Here is an 18542-nt window from a genome sequence, read left to right on the forward strand (position 1 = left end):
TCGCACGAGGTACGGGATAAAATAACTTGTTCGCAATTTGTTGCCGCGCTTTCGGAGGGATTTATTAAGCGTACTCTTCAGATGGAGGGGATAGCTTCGCTTAGGGTGGCGATCGAACGCGCGAAAACATTAAAATTAATAAATCAGAGTAGTTTTTCGGAAAGGCCGTCGGGAAATTTCCGTTTCGTTTGTAAAGAGACTTCAGGGCAAAAAGAGAAGAAAGCGCGTAGGAAGAAATTCGTTGTTTGGAAAGTCAGAACCCAAATTCTTTAGAAATTAAGACAGTTAAAATTAAGTGAAATTGTTTTTGTTTTCTGCCTTTATTTGTTTAATTTATCAGAGACTCTCGTCGTGGAAGAAAAGGCGGGCCGGGCAAAGGATTCTCTTGGAAACTGTTCCGTGGGATATTCGAGAATGACCCTCTCTGTCCACGCGGGAGAATCTTTTAATTATTAAGAAGACTGCCTTGCCCACGGTTTTTGAACCGTAGTTTTCCCGTGGGACGAAGGGCAAATGCCAAGGCAGGGACTTGAGGAGTCCTTTTAGGACGATGGGTCCACGGTGGTTACCCCCCCTCTTGTCCGAAGAAATAAAGAGCAGACACCGCTGAAGAGGAGTTTCTCTTCGCGGGACAAAATGTTACACGCATGTTCGCGGAAATGAATGAAACACTTTCTCTCTTAATAAACAAGCGGTTTAATTCTGAGACAGGCAATACACGTCTATTCGAGCGCGAGACCGAGATTCAACTCTCCGTTTTATCGGCGTTGTCAAGCCGACAACAGTTGACAACGCTCCTCCCGGAAAAATCAATATATCAATCGATCAGATCAGCTGACCAATCAAACAGGCAGGAGCGTAACAATATATATCACGTACAAGTATATAATTTAAATTATTTTATTTTTATTAATTTTGTTAAATTTTGTTAAATTAAAAAACACTACGTACATATATGTATATATACATATATACACTGAGCAACAAAATTAACGCAACAAAAATTTTTACCAAAATTTCATTCAACTTCAAATAATCGTAACTTCGCGAAAACTCGTATTAGAAAGTTCTTTTTTTTTCATTTTAAAGCTTAACGTCTCTACTTTAAAGAGCATTTGTCAGATTTTGGTTCTCTGCTTTTCCCTTTTCGACATCTTTTCAAAAGTAAGAGTGTTTTGTTTTCAAAATTTTTCATACTTTGACGGGCTCCACGAGGTGCAGTAAATTTTTTTCGTAAATTTTATAAAAATTATCGTAAAATATAAACTTTTCCCTACAAATTGAAAAAAAGTTAAAGTCGTACAATTTTTTTTTTTGGCGGGGTTAAGATTTTAAGAAAAAAATGATCATTTTGATTTTTATCGCTTATTACTCGTGAATAGATCAATGCATGATGTAAGGATATAAGGTGTAGCCATAGTATAACTAGTATGGGCACTTCGAGATTTTCTGAGGTTTGCGTCGATCCGTTCTGCGCATCCGCCATATTTTTGAGGGGAACCAATCAGACAATTTTGGTACATGTAATAGTGAGAGAGGGTTATACCAGGTCCTGAGAAGCCGACGAGTACAGACGTGTCTCACTTATATACTTGAATAAGTTGCTATTAGCGCATTTTTCTTTCGCCTCGCCTACATACTTTTTGAACATTCATTTCTCGAACATCCCTGTGGTCCATCTTCTTGCCGTACTAATATAATACAGGTTCCTTAAACAATTGATACGTTACTAAATATTAATCCAAAAACATGGCGGAATACCACGTGATCAAAGACAAAAAGATCAAAATGCCGACAAGAAATGCCCCTATCAGTTATACTATGGTGTAGTATTGCGCATAATGGCAAGCAAATAGAGCAACAACCAATCAATTTGTTGCCCCACATGCAGCGTCGAATCATGTAATTTTTCAAATCACATAATTTTTAAAAATTAAGTAACAATTTAAAACATTTTGTTACGTGTTTGGTCGTCATTAATTACGTGATTTGTTACGTAATTTCGTTGCGTAATTTTGTGACATGATTTTTTTCAGTAGGGCATAGAAGAAGCCATGCTGCTTTTCGCATTTGGGGCTACTCTCTGATTGACCGTCTCATTTTCGGTCACTGCGCATCTCGGGAATGCTATATCTTATATCCTTACATCATGGATCAATGTACAGCGCTCCGTAATAAAACAATGGAAAACTGAAAATTTGCACTTTCAAATATTAATTAATAAGTTGGGAAAAGCGCTTAGGCAAATTTGGCACAAAATTCCGCAGAAAATTATTGAGAAATGCATAAACATATCAAAACGTTTACAAGCAGTAATTGATCAAAGAACGTTAGTGTTTATTACTGGGGAGTAATCATACTATAAAACTTTGCTTTAGCGATGTGATTGGATCTTTCTTCATGACAGTACATTGAACAAAATAAAAACCGTAAAATGTGCGATTTTTTACGTAATCTTTGAACGCAATTTGTTGTTAGAAAAAATAAATCTATGAAAAAATTAATAACATTTGAAAGTGTAAACTTTTAGCTTTCTAATGCTTTTTTGCTGAGCGCTGTATGTTGATCTGTTCATGAGTAACAAGCGATAAAAGTAAAAATGACCATTTTTTTCTTAAAATCTTAATAACTTCACCAAAAAAAAATCGTACAAACTTCAATTTTTTTCAAGTTGTAGGGAAAAGTTCATATTTTACGATAATTTTTATAAAATTTACAAAAAAATTCACTGCACCCCGTGGAGCGCGTCAAAGAAAATTTTTGAAAACAAAACATTCTTACTTTTGAAGAGATGCCAAAAAGGCAAAAGGAGAAGATCAAAATCTGACAAATGCTCTTTAAAGTAGAGACTTCAAGCTTTAAAATGAAAAAAAGAACTTTCCAATACGACAAGTTTTCGCGAAGTTACGATTATTTGAAGTTAAGTAAAATTTTGGTAAAAATTTTTGTTGCGTTAATTTTGTTGCTCAGTATATATGTATACATAATACACATAAATATTTATTATAGATATATAATTGTAATTATGCTTGAATATTCCAGACGTTTGTAATTTTTAATATTTTATTATTAATATTTTGACATTTACATATATATCATGTATTTGTTTGTGTTAGATTTATTTTATTTTTATTAACTTATACTTTTTTCGCGTACCAATATTCACCACTTACATTACAAAATAATTTTATTTTAATTTTATAAAATTGTATGTAGGGATATTGTGAAGCCCCTTGAACGACAAACTGGCTTTACATGTGTGTGTACGTGTGAATCTGTGAAAAATAACTCAAGTGAGCTTTTTCGCGCTCGAGAAATCTCGAAAATTGAATGTACTATTTTTAATCGAACTGGTCGCAATCGAAAGCTCACATCCATTTATTTATATAATGTACAATTTTATGAAAAATAGTACGAAAAATTAAATATTTTAAAATTTTAAAGATTTAAAATTTCATTAATTAAAATCTTTACTTACTCATATAATACTAAAATTATTTATATATAATTGTATTTAATGTACCAAAATTACATTAATTTATTTATTATTTGATATAAATATTTTTTTGTAGAAATTTTCAAAAAAATAACCACTTAAGTTACTATTTTCTATTAATATTTTATAATTATATAGTTTTTTAGTTTTATAGAAGAGCAAACACAGATATTTTCATTAAGTTATTCCACGTGTTATTTCGCATATATAAAATTCAGTAAAAAAACTGTAAATTTATATTTATTTATAAAAATATTATTTAACTACACGTTTTATCTTTCTGACATCTATTAAACTGATCTATAACAAATATGTATTCGTGAGCATCAAATGTTCATTCATTAACATAAAGAGTTAGATTGCATAGGGTCTTCAAAGTTAGGCAACGTCGATGGTAGTTCACAGTGGATGGATAACTGTTTTTCTGATCGCAAAAGTTAAGCAATGCCAAATGCAACTATGGTGGGGTAACCGTGCTTGTTGAGAAACAATGTAAATTTAATTTTTATCTTACATTATAATTATGTTATTTCAACATTTTCACAATGTTATTTTAATTTTAATAATACTATTGCATAGTATTATTAAAATTAATTATTAATATTGTATTAACATTTTTTTAGCATTGCAAACATGTTATTTTAACATTGCAAATGTTATTTCAATATTACCGAAACCTCCAAATTAAAGCCAAAGTTTGTTCATAATGATGTTGTATACAACGTTAAAAACTACATACTTGGAAACGTTACTATGTTAGTGAATAACATTATATTAGGTTGTTCAAATCAAACCAGGACTTTTGAGTTTACAAAATAAAAGAACAAATAACAAGGAGCGAAAACTGCATTTATCCTTTGACACACTCCCCTGCTACATCCCAGTGCCAAACCAATGCCTGGAAAGCTCCGGCATAGAGAGATCTACCAGTCTAAATCATTTTACAAGAGCCCGTTTCACTTCGTCACCAGTGCTGAAATGGCGACTTCCAAGGAACTCCTTTAGAAATCCAAACAAGTGGAAATCACTCGGAAAGGAGTTCCTCAGAGATCACCATTTCAACACCGATGACGAAATGAAGCAAGGCTGTCACAGAACGGCGCAATGACAAACCCCTCCATGCCAAAGCCTTCCAGACACCAGTTAAAAGTTGGGATAAATGTACAAATGAGCAGAGGAGTACGCCGAAACATAAAGTGAAAGCTGCATTTGTTTTTCGACGTATTCCCATGCTCCGAGGAACTCTTTTCCGAGTGATTTCCATTTGTTTGGATCCCTCAAAAAGTCCTGGTTTGACTTGAACAACCCACGTAATAACGTTGCAGCATTGATTTTTTGCTTACTGAAAACATCTTTTTTACAAATGTGTCAACTTCAAATTTCATATGCAACAATTCTAAAAGAATTATACAACATGTTATACAAAATGTTGCAACAGAAATATTTCTAAAATCTTGTGACATAAAACACTGCAAAACAGAAAGTTAAATTTAATCAAGCTAACAACTTTTCTTAGTATAAATATGACAAATATAAATGTCTGTGTAATATAATATTTACAGTGTATATAAACATTTGCAATTTATTTCGATTTATATTTAGACATTGCTCAATTAATGCACTTGTTTAGTTTATTAATTCATTTTTAAGTCTGAATATCCATGTTTAGCTGAGATAAATTGTTCTATATCACGTGACTCACCTGTACCACCTGTGCTAGTACCAGCTGTTGTGCCACCGAACGGCGATGTCTGTGTTGATGTTCCAAAAAGGCCTGTTTGCGGACCTGTTTAAAAAAAAATCAAAAATGTTTTTTTTTTGTGTGTTAGAATTTAGTGTTAGAATTTGGGTTAGAACAGGGATCATTCACTCTCTATTTTTTTTTTATTATAGGAAAAAAAGGAGGAAACTCTTGACAAAAAAAGGGCAAATTTCTTATAAAATAAGGAAGATTTTATTTAATAAAAAAACAATTATAGATAACGTAATGTTATTATAATATAGAATACTAAAATATAGACCAACATCTGTAATTGGTTAGTGTCAATAAGTGCGCTCAGTAGAACATACTGCGAGCAGTCGAACGTGATTAGCTCTTACTTTTCAAGCAACAAATCAACGTCAAATTTTGATAAGACAATAACTCACCAGTTGTTCAACTAAACGCGGCTATTTTGAAAATTAAAAACTTTAAGGCAGTATATTCCACGATTCGCCCGATTTCTGGAAGTCAATGCCTATTGCTTTCCCCCTCATTATGAAATCCTAGTCTGACAATCGCATAAACAAGGTGCGAGTTGCTCTACCTCAGATACGACACATCAGTATCGCGAGATATTCCGTATCCTTACTGCCAAATGTCAAATATTTTAATTTTAAATGCTAATTCTTTAACTTTTATTATTTTTTTAAAAATAATTCAACAAAACAAAACTTCAATTCTCAATTATTAATTATCTATGAATAAAATTCCTCTAGAAAAAATATTATTAAATTATATTTGATTAAGTTTCTTAAATGTTCTAAATACTTTTTACAAATTAATAATATAATTTTTAACACTTTTTATAAATTAATAATATAATAAATATTTGGAATTTTATACAATTTTATAAGAAATTTTCTATTAAAAATATAAAATATTTATCAAAAATATTATTTACGTTATACATATAATTTATTCAATTTCCTCATATATAATTATATTTTTGGCAATAGGTTTTCCCGTCACCCAGGAGATACTATTATCGACGCATTTCTTTTTTTAAATGATATTCAGTGATGTACTCTGTAGACCTAATCCACTAAAAAAATAATAGCATAATAATAAAAATATATTAATTTTAAATTATTTAACTTAACTATTACATTTAACTATTACACCTATAGGGGATACCACTTAAAAAAAAACGCGTCGACAATAGTATCTCCTAGATGACAAAAAAACTTATATTGTTAAAAATCTAAAAGAAAATTCAACATTATATAACGTAAATAATGTATAAATATTTCATATTTTTAATTAAAAAAATATCTTTTATAAAATTTTATAAATTTCCAATTACTTATTAATTTGTGAAGTCAGAATATTTAAGAAACTTAATCAAATATAATATTTTTTCTAGATGGATTTCATTATATCATAAGTAATTAATAATTAAAAATTAAAGCTTTGTTTTGTTGAATTATTTTTAAAAAATAAATATAAAAGTTACAGAATTAGCGTTTAAAATTAAAGCATTGATATTTGGCAGTAAGGGTACAGAATATCTCGCGATACTGATATGTAGTACCTGAGATAGAGCAGCACAAGTCTTGTTTATGCAATTGTCAGACTAACAATAAAATTTCACGATGAGGAGAAAACCAGTAAGCGTTAACTTTCGGAAATCAACTAAAATATGTAAATCGTGGAACACACTGCTTTAAGGTACTAAAACTTTGTGTGCTAGCCATGTCAAAGATAAGAGAAAATAGAGGAAAATTGCGGAATTTAGTGTAAAAAAGAGAGAATTAATGGAAAAAGAAGAAAAAAAAGAAAAAGAGGGAAGAGTACGACCCCTGAAATTAAAATGGCTCCCAAAATACAATGTACCTTTTCTTCCAAGCTGATAATCTTCAAAACGTAATTCTTCGTACGATTTGTTTTCATATTCCTTCATAGATGCAATGCAACAATGACGGGCTGATATACTGTGTGATATTCCATTCTTTGACATTGAATCGGTCGTGATGACAGGTGTGAATTTCACTGCGGTACCAGCTGGTACAGTAGTAGGATTGGTATTACCAAAATCTATAAATAGCAAAATCAAAGTAAATTGTAAGGAGATTGATCCTGGAGAAGATCTTTTGAACTCTTTCTTATTTTCAACTTAAAATCTATATATTTATATAAATTACAATTATATTTTAATTGGAAAACATTTATTAATCTGGGTAAAGCTAAAGCAATAATTAGTGTGTAATAAAAAGTAAGCATTTTATATCAATAATACAGACGAATTCAGTATCTCCTTAATAAAACATCAAGTTTGTCAAAATTTTATCAAAATGTTATTAAAATTTTTCTACAGAATTATTAGATTAAGTATACACAAATTATTGTGCTTGTAATTTACTTGTGGTTGTTCCAAAAAGATTTGTATTTGTAGTATTAGTTTGACCAAATGGAGTAGTTTGCTGTGCATTCTGCTGTGTCTGTCCAAACAGATTGGTTCCAGATGTTGTGCCAAAGTTGAAACCAGGCTTGTTCGCTTGACCAAACGCCGAAGTTCCTGTACTCGTACCGAAAAGATTTGTACCAGTATTTTGTTGAGTACCAAAAAGATTAGTGCTTGTATTTGTCGTCCCAAAGCCTATAAAAATAAAAATATATTCGTCAGACTTTAACTATATAATAAAAAATGCACAGTATCAGATAAATCAAATTAAATTTGTTTGCATATCATATTTAATATTTGTTTATTTAATAATAGCATGTAAAAATAAATTATATAATAAAATTAAAATATTAAATATTAAATATAATAAAATTATATTAGAAGTAACATATCATTTATTAAAATGTTTTTTACACCACAGGAAATGATACAGTAAGAGTAAAAATAAACTATCATTTCAAAAAATCAATAAAATTAGTTTTAAGTTTTTTTTGGCTTACAAAAAGTAAGAGAAAGCTATGTAACTTTTCAGTGTCACATACATGTTATTAAATATTTTAAGAAACTTTCGCCATTGCCAACTTCAAAAATTAAGAAAAATTTAAATAATAATAGGAAATCATGATTTAAAAATATTCTCTTTATATTGATAAAAATTGATGTAAAAAAATTTTTTTAATTACTTATAATTAAAATGTACTGTCATATTGTAATGACTTAACGAAAATTATATATTCCATAAACATTTCAAAAACAGTCTTATACAAAAATAACACGTTGAAAGAGTGACCTGCAAAACAGTCAGTTTTCAACTTGCTATTGAGCTCCAATGAATTTGACATCATTTTAAAGTCTATTAAACGCCAATTTTAAATATCCAAAGAACTTTTCTGCCAAGTTCCAACAAAGATGTCAAAATTGTTCCAAAAGAACTTTAAAGACAATTAATGGTAATATTATTAATTTGGTACATGATACGATTTTTCATGTTAGATCGCATACAAGGCGTCTTACTATGTTGGAATTTAGCAGAAATAATCTTTGCTTATTTAAAATCAGTGCTTCAAGTTTAAAATAATATCAGATTGATTAGGGCCTGAGCCCAAAAGAGTGGGCTAAACCACAGGTCATTCTTTCATTCACTCTAATATGGATAAGCTTTACAATTCACAAAAATTTTTGTTTAAGTATGAGGTATTTTAAGCAATTTTTGGGATTATAAAATGTTTTTCTTCTAAAAAAATGACAATTGAGAGTGTTTCAAATGCATGAGTTTCTTGTGCACACACAAATACATACAAAAGAATTTTTTTTCAATTGTACATGCAATGAAACAGTTAATAAATTTCTACCTCCGAAGGATGGTTGAGTATTAGTTGGCTGTCTAAATGCCGGTGGCGTTGTGGTATTTCCAAACAAGCCACCTGTAGTAGAACCTGTGGGCTTAGAACTAAAGAGTGAAGTATTGCTACTACCAAAGACGGGTGTTGCGCCACTACCGAAACTTGTTGTGGTAATAGGTTTACCAAATGCAGACTGCCCGAACAGACTGTTCTGTGTTCCTGTGCTAAATCCACCTTAGAAGAAAAAAATATTACATATTTTAATAAGAAAGTTCTAGCTAAATCTCTCAACATGTATGTGTGACATACGTACTAAACGATGTATTTCCGGTTTGCCCAAACATATTTAAAGTTGAATTGTAATGGAATCTTACTCAAAAGCACTCTGAAATAAAATTAATTACAATTATTTGTGTATAAAACTCTTTTACAATTATTTGTGTATAAAACAGCTTTTTTACATTAAACTATATATTTAATTATTGCTCAATTATATAATAAATATAATTAGTTAAATAATTAAGGTATAAAAATCAATGCATGTAATTATTAATTATTAAATTAATTCATTTATTGTAATGGTTTCAATGTATAATTAGTATTATATATTATTCTAAATAAAAGATAAAAACTATATTAATAAAGAAAATCAATAATAATATTTTGATTAATGCTACTGAGAATTATTTATGGCAAGTTTAATGAGTAGGATATGGTTCACCATGTGCAACATGGGATGATGTATAATCTGCATTCCTGAGTGTATCCTATTAATGAGCGTTTCTATATATGTTCTTATTATATATGTATAATACATTTTGTGATAAAGAAAAATATCAAAAAACCATTGGAATATTAACTCCTTCACTGACAGGCAAAATTTCACTGTGGGTAAAAAAAAAAGTAATCGCAATTCAAAAATATCTTGTATCTAAGGATTTTTTGGAATGCTGAATATGAATCTAAGGTTTAAATTCCAAATTAAAAATGACAGATTCAATGTGTCGGTTAAAAAACTAAAGTCTATTGTTGTGAAAACTGGTATTTGAGGGTTTTTGAATTGCTAAATTTGAGGTACAAAATTGTGTTATTGAAAATAGCAAATAAGTATTTATGTGTTATATGTTTTTTTGCAAATACACGTACCCCCTAGGTATCAGATTTCATAAAAATTAAAAAATTTTGATTATTTTTGACTGCTGTTTTGGATCCACCATGTTGTATTTTGTAATTGTGATCTTGGATTCATACTCAGCAATCAAAAAAACCCCCTGAATACCAGGTTTCATAACAATTGAAAAACTTTGATTTTTGACCACCATATTGGGTCAACTATTTTGAATTTTGGAGTTTTGACCTTATACTCATATTCAGCAACATAAAAAACCTTTGGATATCAATTTTCATGTAAATCGATCCATCTAGCCAATTAAAAAATAAATGTGCACCAAAAATATACAATATGGCGTTAATGCCCACTGGGACACACATATTTTCCACACCATATAGCGCCAATGCCATTGAAGAAATTAAAAATGTATCTTGTTAAAAAATATAAAATAATTCTCAGATTTTTTAAAACCTTATTTTGTAGATTTTTAGACATATAATCTATTAAAAGATTTTTAGGTCTGGTTTACCTTTTTATATGTGCACTCTTGTATGTAAAAAATATATACAGAAAAAAAGCATTCCTGTTTTAAGGATATCTTTATTTTGGAAAATATTAAAATAAAGTTATACAGTTAAACTTGCAGTTACTTACGTGAACGAATTTTATATAATTCCAAAAAGTACACATATATTTTCATTATTTAATAATAATTTAGTCAAGAGAAAAAAATATTGGGTAAAAGGTAACAATATCTTTAATCTAAAAAAAAAATTTCTTAATATTATTATAAAAACAATTATAATATTCTGTAGATGATTGTAATAATATTGAAATAAAAGTATATTTTGCTAAAATTTAAAATCAAAATTTTGAAAGCAGATTCAATTATATGCAAGTGAGATTTTTCAGAAACCTTTATAATTTCAAAATATGTAAAAATTCTTAAAAAATAATACAAGAGATTAAGGGAATTTCTTTCACTCTATATATATATATATATATATATATATATATATATATATAGGTTCTATTTTTAAGCTCATCAAAGTACATTTCAAAAATATATTGTAATAGTATAACAATATATGTGAAAATGTAATACTTGATATCTTGGAATATTTATATCTTGTACATTATTTCTTTTCTTTGAATTTTGTTGGTTAACATAATTAACTAGTTATAACATTTAAATATAATTTTTTTTAAATATATAACTATATAAATACTGTCTAAAGATTCAAAGAGGGAGGACATGTATGCGTATGTAAAAATTATTTGATTTGTAAGTAATAAAAATGAACAATGGACGCAGACAACTCATAATGTACACTAAGTGATAAATATTATAAATGCACGTCATTCCTTTAAGACGCAACTTGACATTTCGCTTACATACAAGTTGTTGCATTGAATAAATTACAAACCAAAGAAAAAAGGGAGAATAAGAACGACGTTCTCATCATGATGAATCAATTTTTGTGCCTCACATACATAAAATATATATGTGGGATACATAAAATATATAAACTTTGTAAAGATTATTGAGATTTCTTCACTTTTTCATGGTTTTGATGACAAAAATGAGTAATGCGCATTAAGTTCACTTTGGTTAGAAACTGGTTAACCCGGAATCTATATGCAGGAGAAAAAGAAGAATCACAAATTGTCTCGGCAACTACTTGATACAAAAACAGTTAATTGCTACTTCCAGTGATGAATATTTGAAATTTTGCTCACCTGCACAAAGTTTACTTAAACTCGTGCGTGAAGCACGAATAATTCTTGCGATCGTCCGCAAATTTGACATACAACGTACTTTTACACGCAATTACACAGAATGGAGCTCGGAGGCTTGGATAGTACCATGGCACAGTATGGGTCTGTTCGCGTCACATGCCCCAACATGCTCCTATTCACCCCAACGCACTCCAATACGTTGATTCCGATGACGCCAACCTATTAGAATGCGTTGGAGTGAGTAGGAGCATGTCGGAGCATGGCGACGCAAACAAACCAATGGAGTTTTAGCATTACTTAACCAATGAAATAACAGCATTGACGTCTCAAGATCGTGCTTAAGCTGGAACTTGAATAATGCTAAAGGGCCATCTACAATGGAGAGTCGTAGGCCGTAGCAGTCACAGGGGGTGTTTACGATAATGGCTATCCGAGTAATTTTCTCTAGGACCGAAATATATGATAAGCACAACCATCTACTATCATCATGATTCGTGACAACTCAATGCTGTCCGGTATAGCAGAGAGAAGCCTGAGAGCGGCCACCGCGGCCTTTTTCGTGCGACCGAAATGTGGATGTAGCATCAGCGCCAAACGTGGATGTAGAACTACGTACCACATCCACTTTTCGACCCTGTCAATAAAATCGTTCGTTTGGTGTGCGTCCGTGCTACCTGGTTGTGTTCCGTGCTATGTGGACGAAATGACGGTAACAGAGTTATTGATTTTTCGTATGTGTGCGAGCGAGAAAATACAAGAGCGAACGAGACATTCAATAAGAACGAGCGAAACAGTAAAAGGAGCGAGCGAGAGATCATTAAGAACGAATGAGATAGTAATAGAAGTGAGCGAGATGAGAATAACAGCATGCTGAAGCCCAAGAATCGGATTGAGCTTCCTTGCACGTTGTTATTCTCATCTCGCTCGCCCCCCTTACTGTCTTGCTCGCTCGCGTAATGCAAATATATATATTATGTTTTTGAGGCCGACACCTTCTTTACTTAGAAAATTTAGAATATTAACAAATTATTATATTTAATATTTTTTATATACATCATTAATATGTCATTTTTTAAAATTAATTAAAATAAATTAAATAATTTGGTAATAATTTTGTTATTGTGTGGATTTTTTAAGCTTTAAAAATTTTGTAACAAATTGTTATAAACACATTTATTTTTAGCATAATCATCAAAGAACGACACAAAAAATGTTATACACATATTATAATATTTCTTTCGTTATTTTTTCCGATTAGCATAATTAGTTTGTACAGTCAATTTACAATAATTTGTTTATAAAAATTTGTTGCAAAATTGATTTTTTCAAGGTACTTTTTATATCAATTGTAGTTTTTTACACTCTAGTCTTATTTTTAATAGTTATTTTTTGTTAACTTTATTAGTTTAGCTACAGGCTAGAACAAGTTACAATGAATCCTTTTATTTATTTTTCGCACAAAGCCACAACGAAAATGTTATTTACGTTTTCTTCGAAATTTGTTCCATAGAAGCGGCGCAGTTTTTTTTAAGTCAATTTAATATGAATATTAATTATGTGTGTATAATTTACATTTTATACAAATTTTATCTGTTGAACAATTCCACTAATGACATCTTTATTTTCTTTTTGGCCCTGTGATCAATTCCAGTTAAATTATTTGAAAACGTGTAAACGACATTTTCATACATAGTGCACGCTTTGTGTATTACACATTTATTGATTACTTCATCGGAATTTGTTTAAAAAGTTACGTGAATAACTGTTGTTTTTTAAACGTTTGTTTCATTTTTATCATACTAAATACTTTGATAGTGAAAAAAATATCTAATTAGTGCGGTAAAATTGATAAATTTTTCGACATGTGTGTTTATAAAGATTCTTTAAATGGAAGAATTTCCAATGGAAAGCATTTACTCTAATTTCCACTAAAATTGAATTACAGACATATTTTATATGGTTACGCAATAGTAGTAAGTTTCTACGTATTATTTCTTATAATATTAAAAATATTACATGACTTTTTCTTATAGCATTACTTATACAATTATTTAACTTTAAGGAAGCACATACCTTTCATGAATTTTATTATTCATGAATTTTTTTAGAGCCAAGAGACAAACTGCAAAAATGGAATTTTTTGCACAATGAAGTACATCTTTTGTAGTTTTCATACAAATGTTACTACAATGATTTTGTTGAAAAATCCCCCTCCTCCTTTTACCGTCATGTAGACAGTTGTGCATGATTCCGCGATTACAATGATTTCTCCTTCCTTGTTTAAATGAAATACAAAAACCAAACGGCATCTTAAAGAACAGTAAATTTCAAGTTAATGTAAATAAATATAAAATTATTAGTGCAATTTTTCATCACGTACAGTAAAAATATAATCGATGTACAGTACATTATACAAACGTGTTATGAATTAAAAGCGCAAAAAAAGCGGTGTTAATGAATGATTTAAGTATAGAGAAATGCAATTGGCCTAAAAATGCATTTATATTCTTTGCAGAACCAATAAAATAAAATATTAGATTACGGAAATATATATACATACATAAATATGAAATTAACACATTCAAAAGTATGTATTTTATTTGTTCTGAAAAAAATATGAATGCATTTTTAGCATTTTGAGGCCAATTGCATTTCCCCAATCAGCAAAACAATATTAAAAAAATGTTTTCAATAATATTTAAAAAACATTTTAAAAAACCTTTCCAAAAACGTTAAAAATAATGAGATAAGTTCCCTTTTTTAAATTAAAAAAATGTTTTTTTTAATGTTTGGACAATATTTTTTTAACCTTTAATAAATATTTGTTTAAAAATTTAAGAAAATGTTTTTTTAACATTTGGTAAATAATTTTTTTAATATTTACTAAACATATTTACAACAAAAGCAAAAAATTGATTTTTTTTTTTAATAATAATTTTATACATTCAACATAACTCATCAATCTAATAAATTTCTACGACAATTTTGTAAAGGGGAGAAGACTATATACATGTTTCAGCCAAGCCACAGTACCTGTTAGAACATATTTAATTTCTATGCCTGAAAAAACGGTCACCCATCCAAGTGTCAACCACTCCCGACGTTGCTTGACTTCGAAGAGTGTACGCATCCTAATGCTTCGTGATGATCCATGAATACTTTATGTTAACGCACACATATTTGGTATACATTATTTCAATAGATGTTGTCAGAAGGATGAAACATGTATAGTTAACTTATATTTTTATAAATAAATATAAATATAAAGTATTACAATTTTTTACTGATTTTCACATATGCGAAATAGTATGTGAAATATGAAAAGATCTATTTTTGCTCTGTTCGTAAAAAAAATAAATAATAGATGTTATTTCTAAAAAATATTAATTAAATATTATATAAATATATATCCTAGATTATTATTTCAAATAATTAATTATTGTAACAAATATTAAATTAATATTAAATAAACATTTTTTTAATATCTTTTTAAAATGTTTTTTAAAGATTTAAATAAATATTACATAAATATTAAATAAATGTTATGTAAATATTATTTTAAACGTTTTATTAAAATTATAAATTAATATTAAATAAATATTAATTAAATATTATATAAATATTTGCTCTAAATCATTATTTCAAACAATTAATTGTTGTAACATAAATATTAAATCAATATTAAATAAACATTTTTTTAATATTTTTTAAAATATTTTTTTAAAGGTTTAAATAAATATTACATAAATATTAAATAAATCTTATGTAAATATTATTTTAAACGTTTTATTAAAATGTTAAATTAATATTAAATAAATATTAATTAAATATTATATAAATATTTGCCCTAAATCATTATTTTAAATAATTAATTATTAAAATATAAATATTAAATTAATATTAAATTAATATTTTTTAAATATTATTTTAAATACTTTTTTAAATTTAAAATAAATTTTGAATAAACATTAAATAAATGTTAGATAAATAATTTTCTTAAACTATTATTTTTAATATAAAATTAATAATTTTTAAATATTAAATAAACGTTAAATAAACGTTTTATAAATATTTTTTAAAATAATTATTTAAAATAAATAATTTATATAAAATAAATGTTTAATAAATATTAAATAAATATTATTTGTACAATAAACGCTAATAATGTAAAAATAATCAAAAATAAATATTTAAAAAACATTTATAAAATATTGCTTGCTGATTGGGTCTTTATACTTAAATCATTCATTAACACCGCTTTTTTTGCTCTTTTAATACATAACATATTTGTATAATGTACATTAATTATATTTGCACTGTACGTGGTGAAAAATTGCATTAATTAATAATTTTGTACTTATTTACATTGACAGATATCTTTGTCGTAGGTATAGATTTAATATTTAGATTTTTAATTTTTTTAATACAAATTTTGAATAACATAGTTTAAAAATTAAGAATATTGTTTGATTTTATTACATCAGTTTTTTCAATTATAGATTTAGTGTCACAATTAGTACATAATTTTCCTACGTTAATCTAATGTGAAAAATTATATATATATATATTAAATATTAAATAAAATATATTAGATTATAGAAATATATATACATACATAAATATGAAGTTAACACATTCAAAAGTATGTATAATCAAACTTAATGTAATTTAAAAAAGACGTAATTCGTTTATTTTTACAAAAAAGTAAAATTTCATTAAAAAATTTTAAATAAAAAGATAAAAAAGATATGCCAAATATATAAATGCGTGATTTCAAAAATTTTGAGATTAATAAAATGAACCAAGTATATTTAAAAAAGAGACTTAAAGAAATTTAATAAACATCGACTTAAAAATTATATAAGTAAAATTAACAAATAATAAGATTAACCAAGTATATTTTTAAAAAGCTTAGAAAAACCCCTTAACTTAAAAATTTATTCAAAAAGTATTTAAAAATGTTAATGTTATCAGTGATAAGAGATAGTGAAACAAAAAACTTGACATTTCCGGCTCGTGTTTTTTCTGTATTTTCAAAGTTCTATATTATAGTATTGATAAATGTATATACAAGAATGCAATTGATACGAACCAAGTTTTTGTTTCACTATCTCTTATCATTGATAACAGTTTTATTTTTCAAATAATTTTTGAATAAATTTTTATGGGGTTTTTCTAAATTTTTAAAATATATACTTTGTTAATTTTATTATTTTTTAATTTTATTTATATAATTTTTTAATCAATTTATTAAATTGCTTTAAGTCTTTTTTTTAAATATACTGGCTAATTCTATTGATTTCAAAATCATTTTTAAAAGCACGCGTTTATGTACTTGGCGTTACTTTTTTAAGATTTTATAATCATCAGAAATATATGTATTTAATACTTTATTTGTAAATTGAAGTTATATTAAATAACAAAAAAATGTTGTAGTTTATATAGAAACGTATTTGTTTTTTATATTTTTTCTTTACACAGATAAATTTTTAACACTGTGAAAAAGAGATAAAAAAAATTAAAATTGTATTTCAAAAATACCCAAGTTAAAGTTAAAAATCGTTTTCATATTAGTTTTAAAAAATTATCTGTGTAAAAGGAAAAATTATAAAAGAAAAAATACATTTTCATATAAACGACAATATTTATTTGTAATTTTATATAAATTTAATTTATAATAAAGTAAATTAAATAATTAATTTAAATAAAGTATCGAATATATTTCTGATCTAAATATAATTGTTTTAGTAATTTAGTTTAAATAAATTTATGATTTTTTAATTTAATATAAATATATTAATGTTTTGAAAATTAATTTTAAATTTAACTTGTTTTAATTTAATCCAACTTTCAACTGATAATGAGTCAGTTTTTTGTTTATATAACCTTTAACTTAACAAAATTAATTTTACAAGCAATTAAATTAAATTAAAGCAAACTAGCTTTAATTTAATTTAGTTTAAAAAATATATTGACTTATTCAACTTTAATGACTTTAATCTAATTGACGTTTTGCGATGCAATATTATTTTGTTCGCATTTGTTCCAACTTTAATTTAATTTTAAATTATTAAAGCATAACTGACAGCGATTTTATTATGATGCGAACAATTTTATTCATGTTATTTAAATGTTGTTTTTCTTAAATACGGCATTATTATATTGATAAACTTTAGTTTCTATGTTGAAAAATGCATAAGAAAATATAAATCTTGACTTCGAAGATCGTACGCTACCTAGCCCTTTGTGATGATCCATGAACACTTGATGATCATGAATACATATTTGTTATAGATCAGGGGCTCGATTCTTGAATTCATTTGCAAGAGAAACATATTTGCAAATTCTGTTCTTATAGAAAAGTTGAAAATTTATTGGCTATTGTATGGCTTTTAACCAATAAACTTGCAACTTTTCTGTTAGAGAGGGTATTTGCGCATACGTTTTCTTGCGAATGAATTCAAGAATCGAGCCCCAGTTCAATAGATGCGAGAAACATGAAACTTGTAGTTAACTAATATTTTTATAAATAAATATAAATTTACAGTTTTTTTTTCTGATTTTTACATATGCAAAATAACATGTGGAATAACTTATAGAAATATGTTTTTGCTCTGTTCTTTTGATAAAGCTAAATTATACCTCAGACAAAACGCAATATTTTATAAATTTTTGTGGTCTTAGATTTG

General features: G+C 27.2%; 1 protein-coding gene across 7 annotated transcripts in view; it reads right to left on the bottom strand.

The window, feature by feature from the left end:
- Nucleotides 1-12015, bottom strand: part of LOC105836762 (nuclear pore complex protein Nup98-Nup96) — a 46207-nt gene extending 34192 nt beyond the window's left edge. For 4 of the 7 annotated variants that reach the window (XM_036291773.1, XM_036291772.1, XM_036291770.1 and 1 more), the window contains exons 1-6: nucleotides 11854-12013; nucleotides 9316-9387; nucleotides 9012-9236; nucleotides 7618-7854; nucleotides 7092-7292; nucleotides 5199-5282 (exon numbers count right to left, since the gene is read on the bottom strand). In XM_036291773.1, coding sequence (XP_036147666.1) covers nucleotides 5199-5282; nucleotides 7092-7292; nucleotides 7618-7854; nucleotides 9012-9236; nucleotides 9316-9346 — 778 coding nt within the window. In that variant the 5' untranslated portion in view covers nucleotides 9347-9387; nucleotides 11854-12013. Of the gene's footprint in view, nucleotides 1-5198; nucleotides 5283-7091; nucleotides 7293-7617; nucleotides 7855-9011; nucleotides 9237-9315; nucleotides 9388-11540; nucleotides 11749-11853 lie in introns of all 7 variants that reach the window. The other 3 variants (XM_036291769.1, XR_004964553.1, XM_036291768.1) reach the window with 3 other exon arrangements.
- Between the last annotated feature and the right edge of the window lie 6527 nt (nucleotides 12016-18542).

Source organism: Monomorium pharaonis, chromosome 9, assembly GCF_013373865.1.
Source record: "Monomorium pharaonis isolate MP-MQ-018 chromosome 9, ASM1337386v2, whole genome shotgun sequence".
In the NCBI taxonomy this organism is placed as follows: Eukaryota; Metazoa; Arthropoda; class Insecta; order Hymenoptera; family Formicidae; genus Monomorium; species Monomorium pharaonis.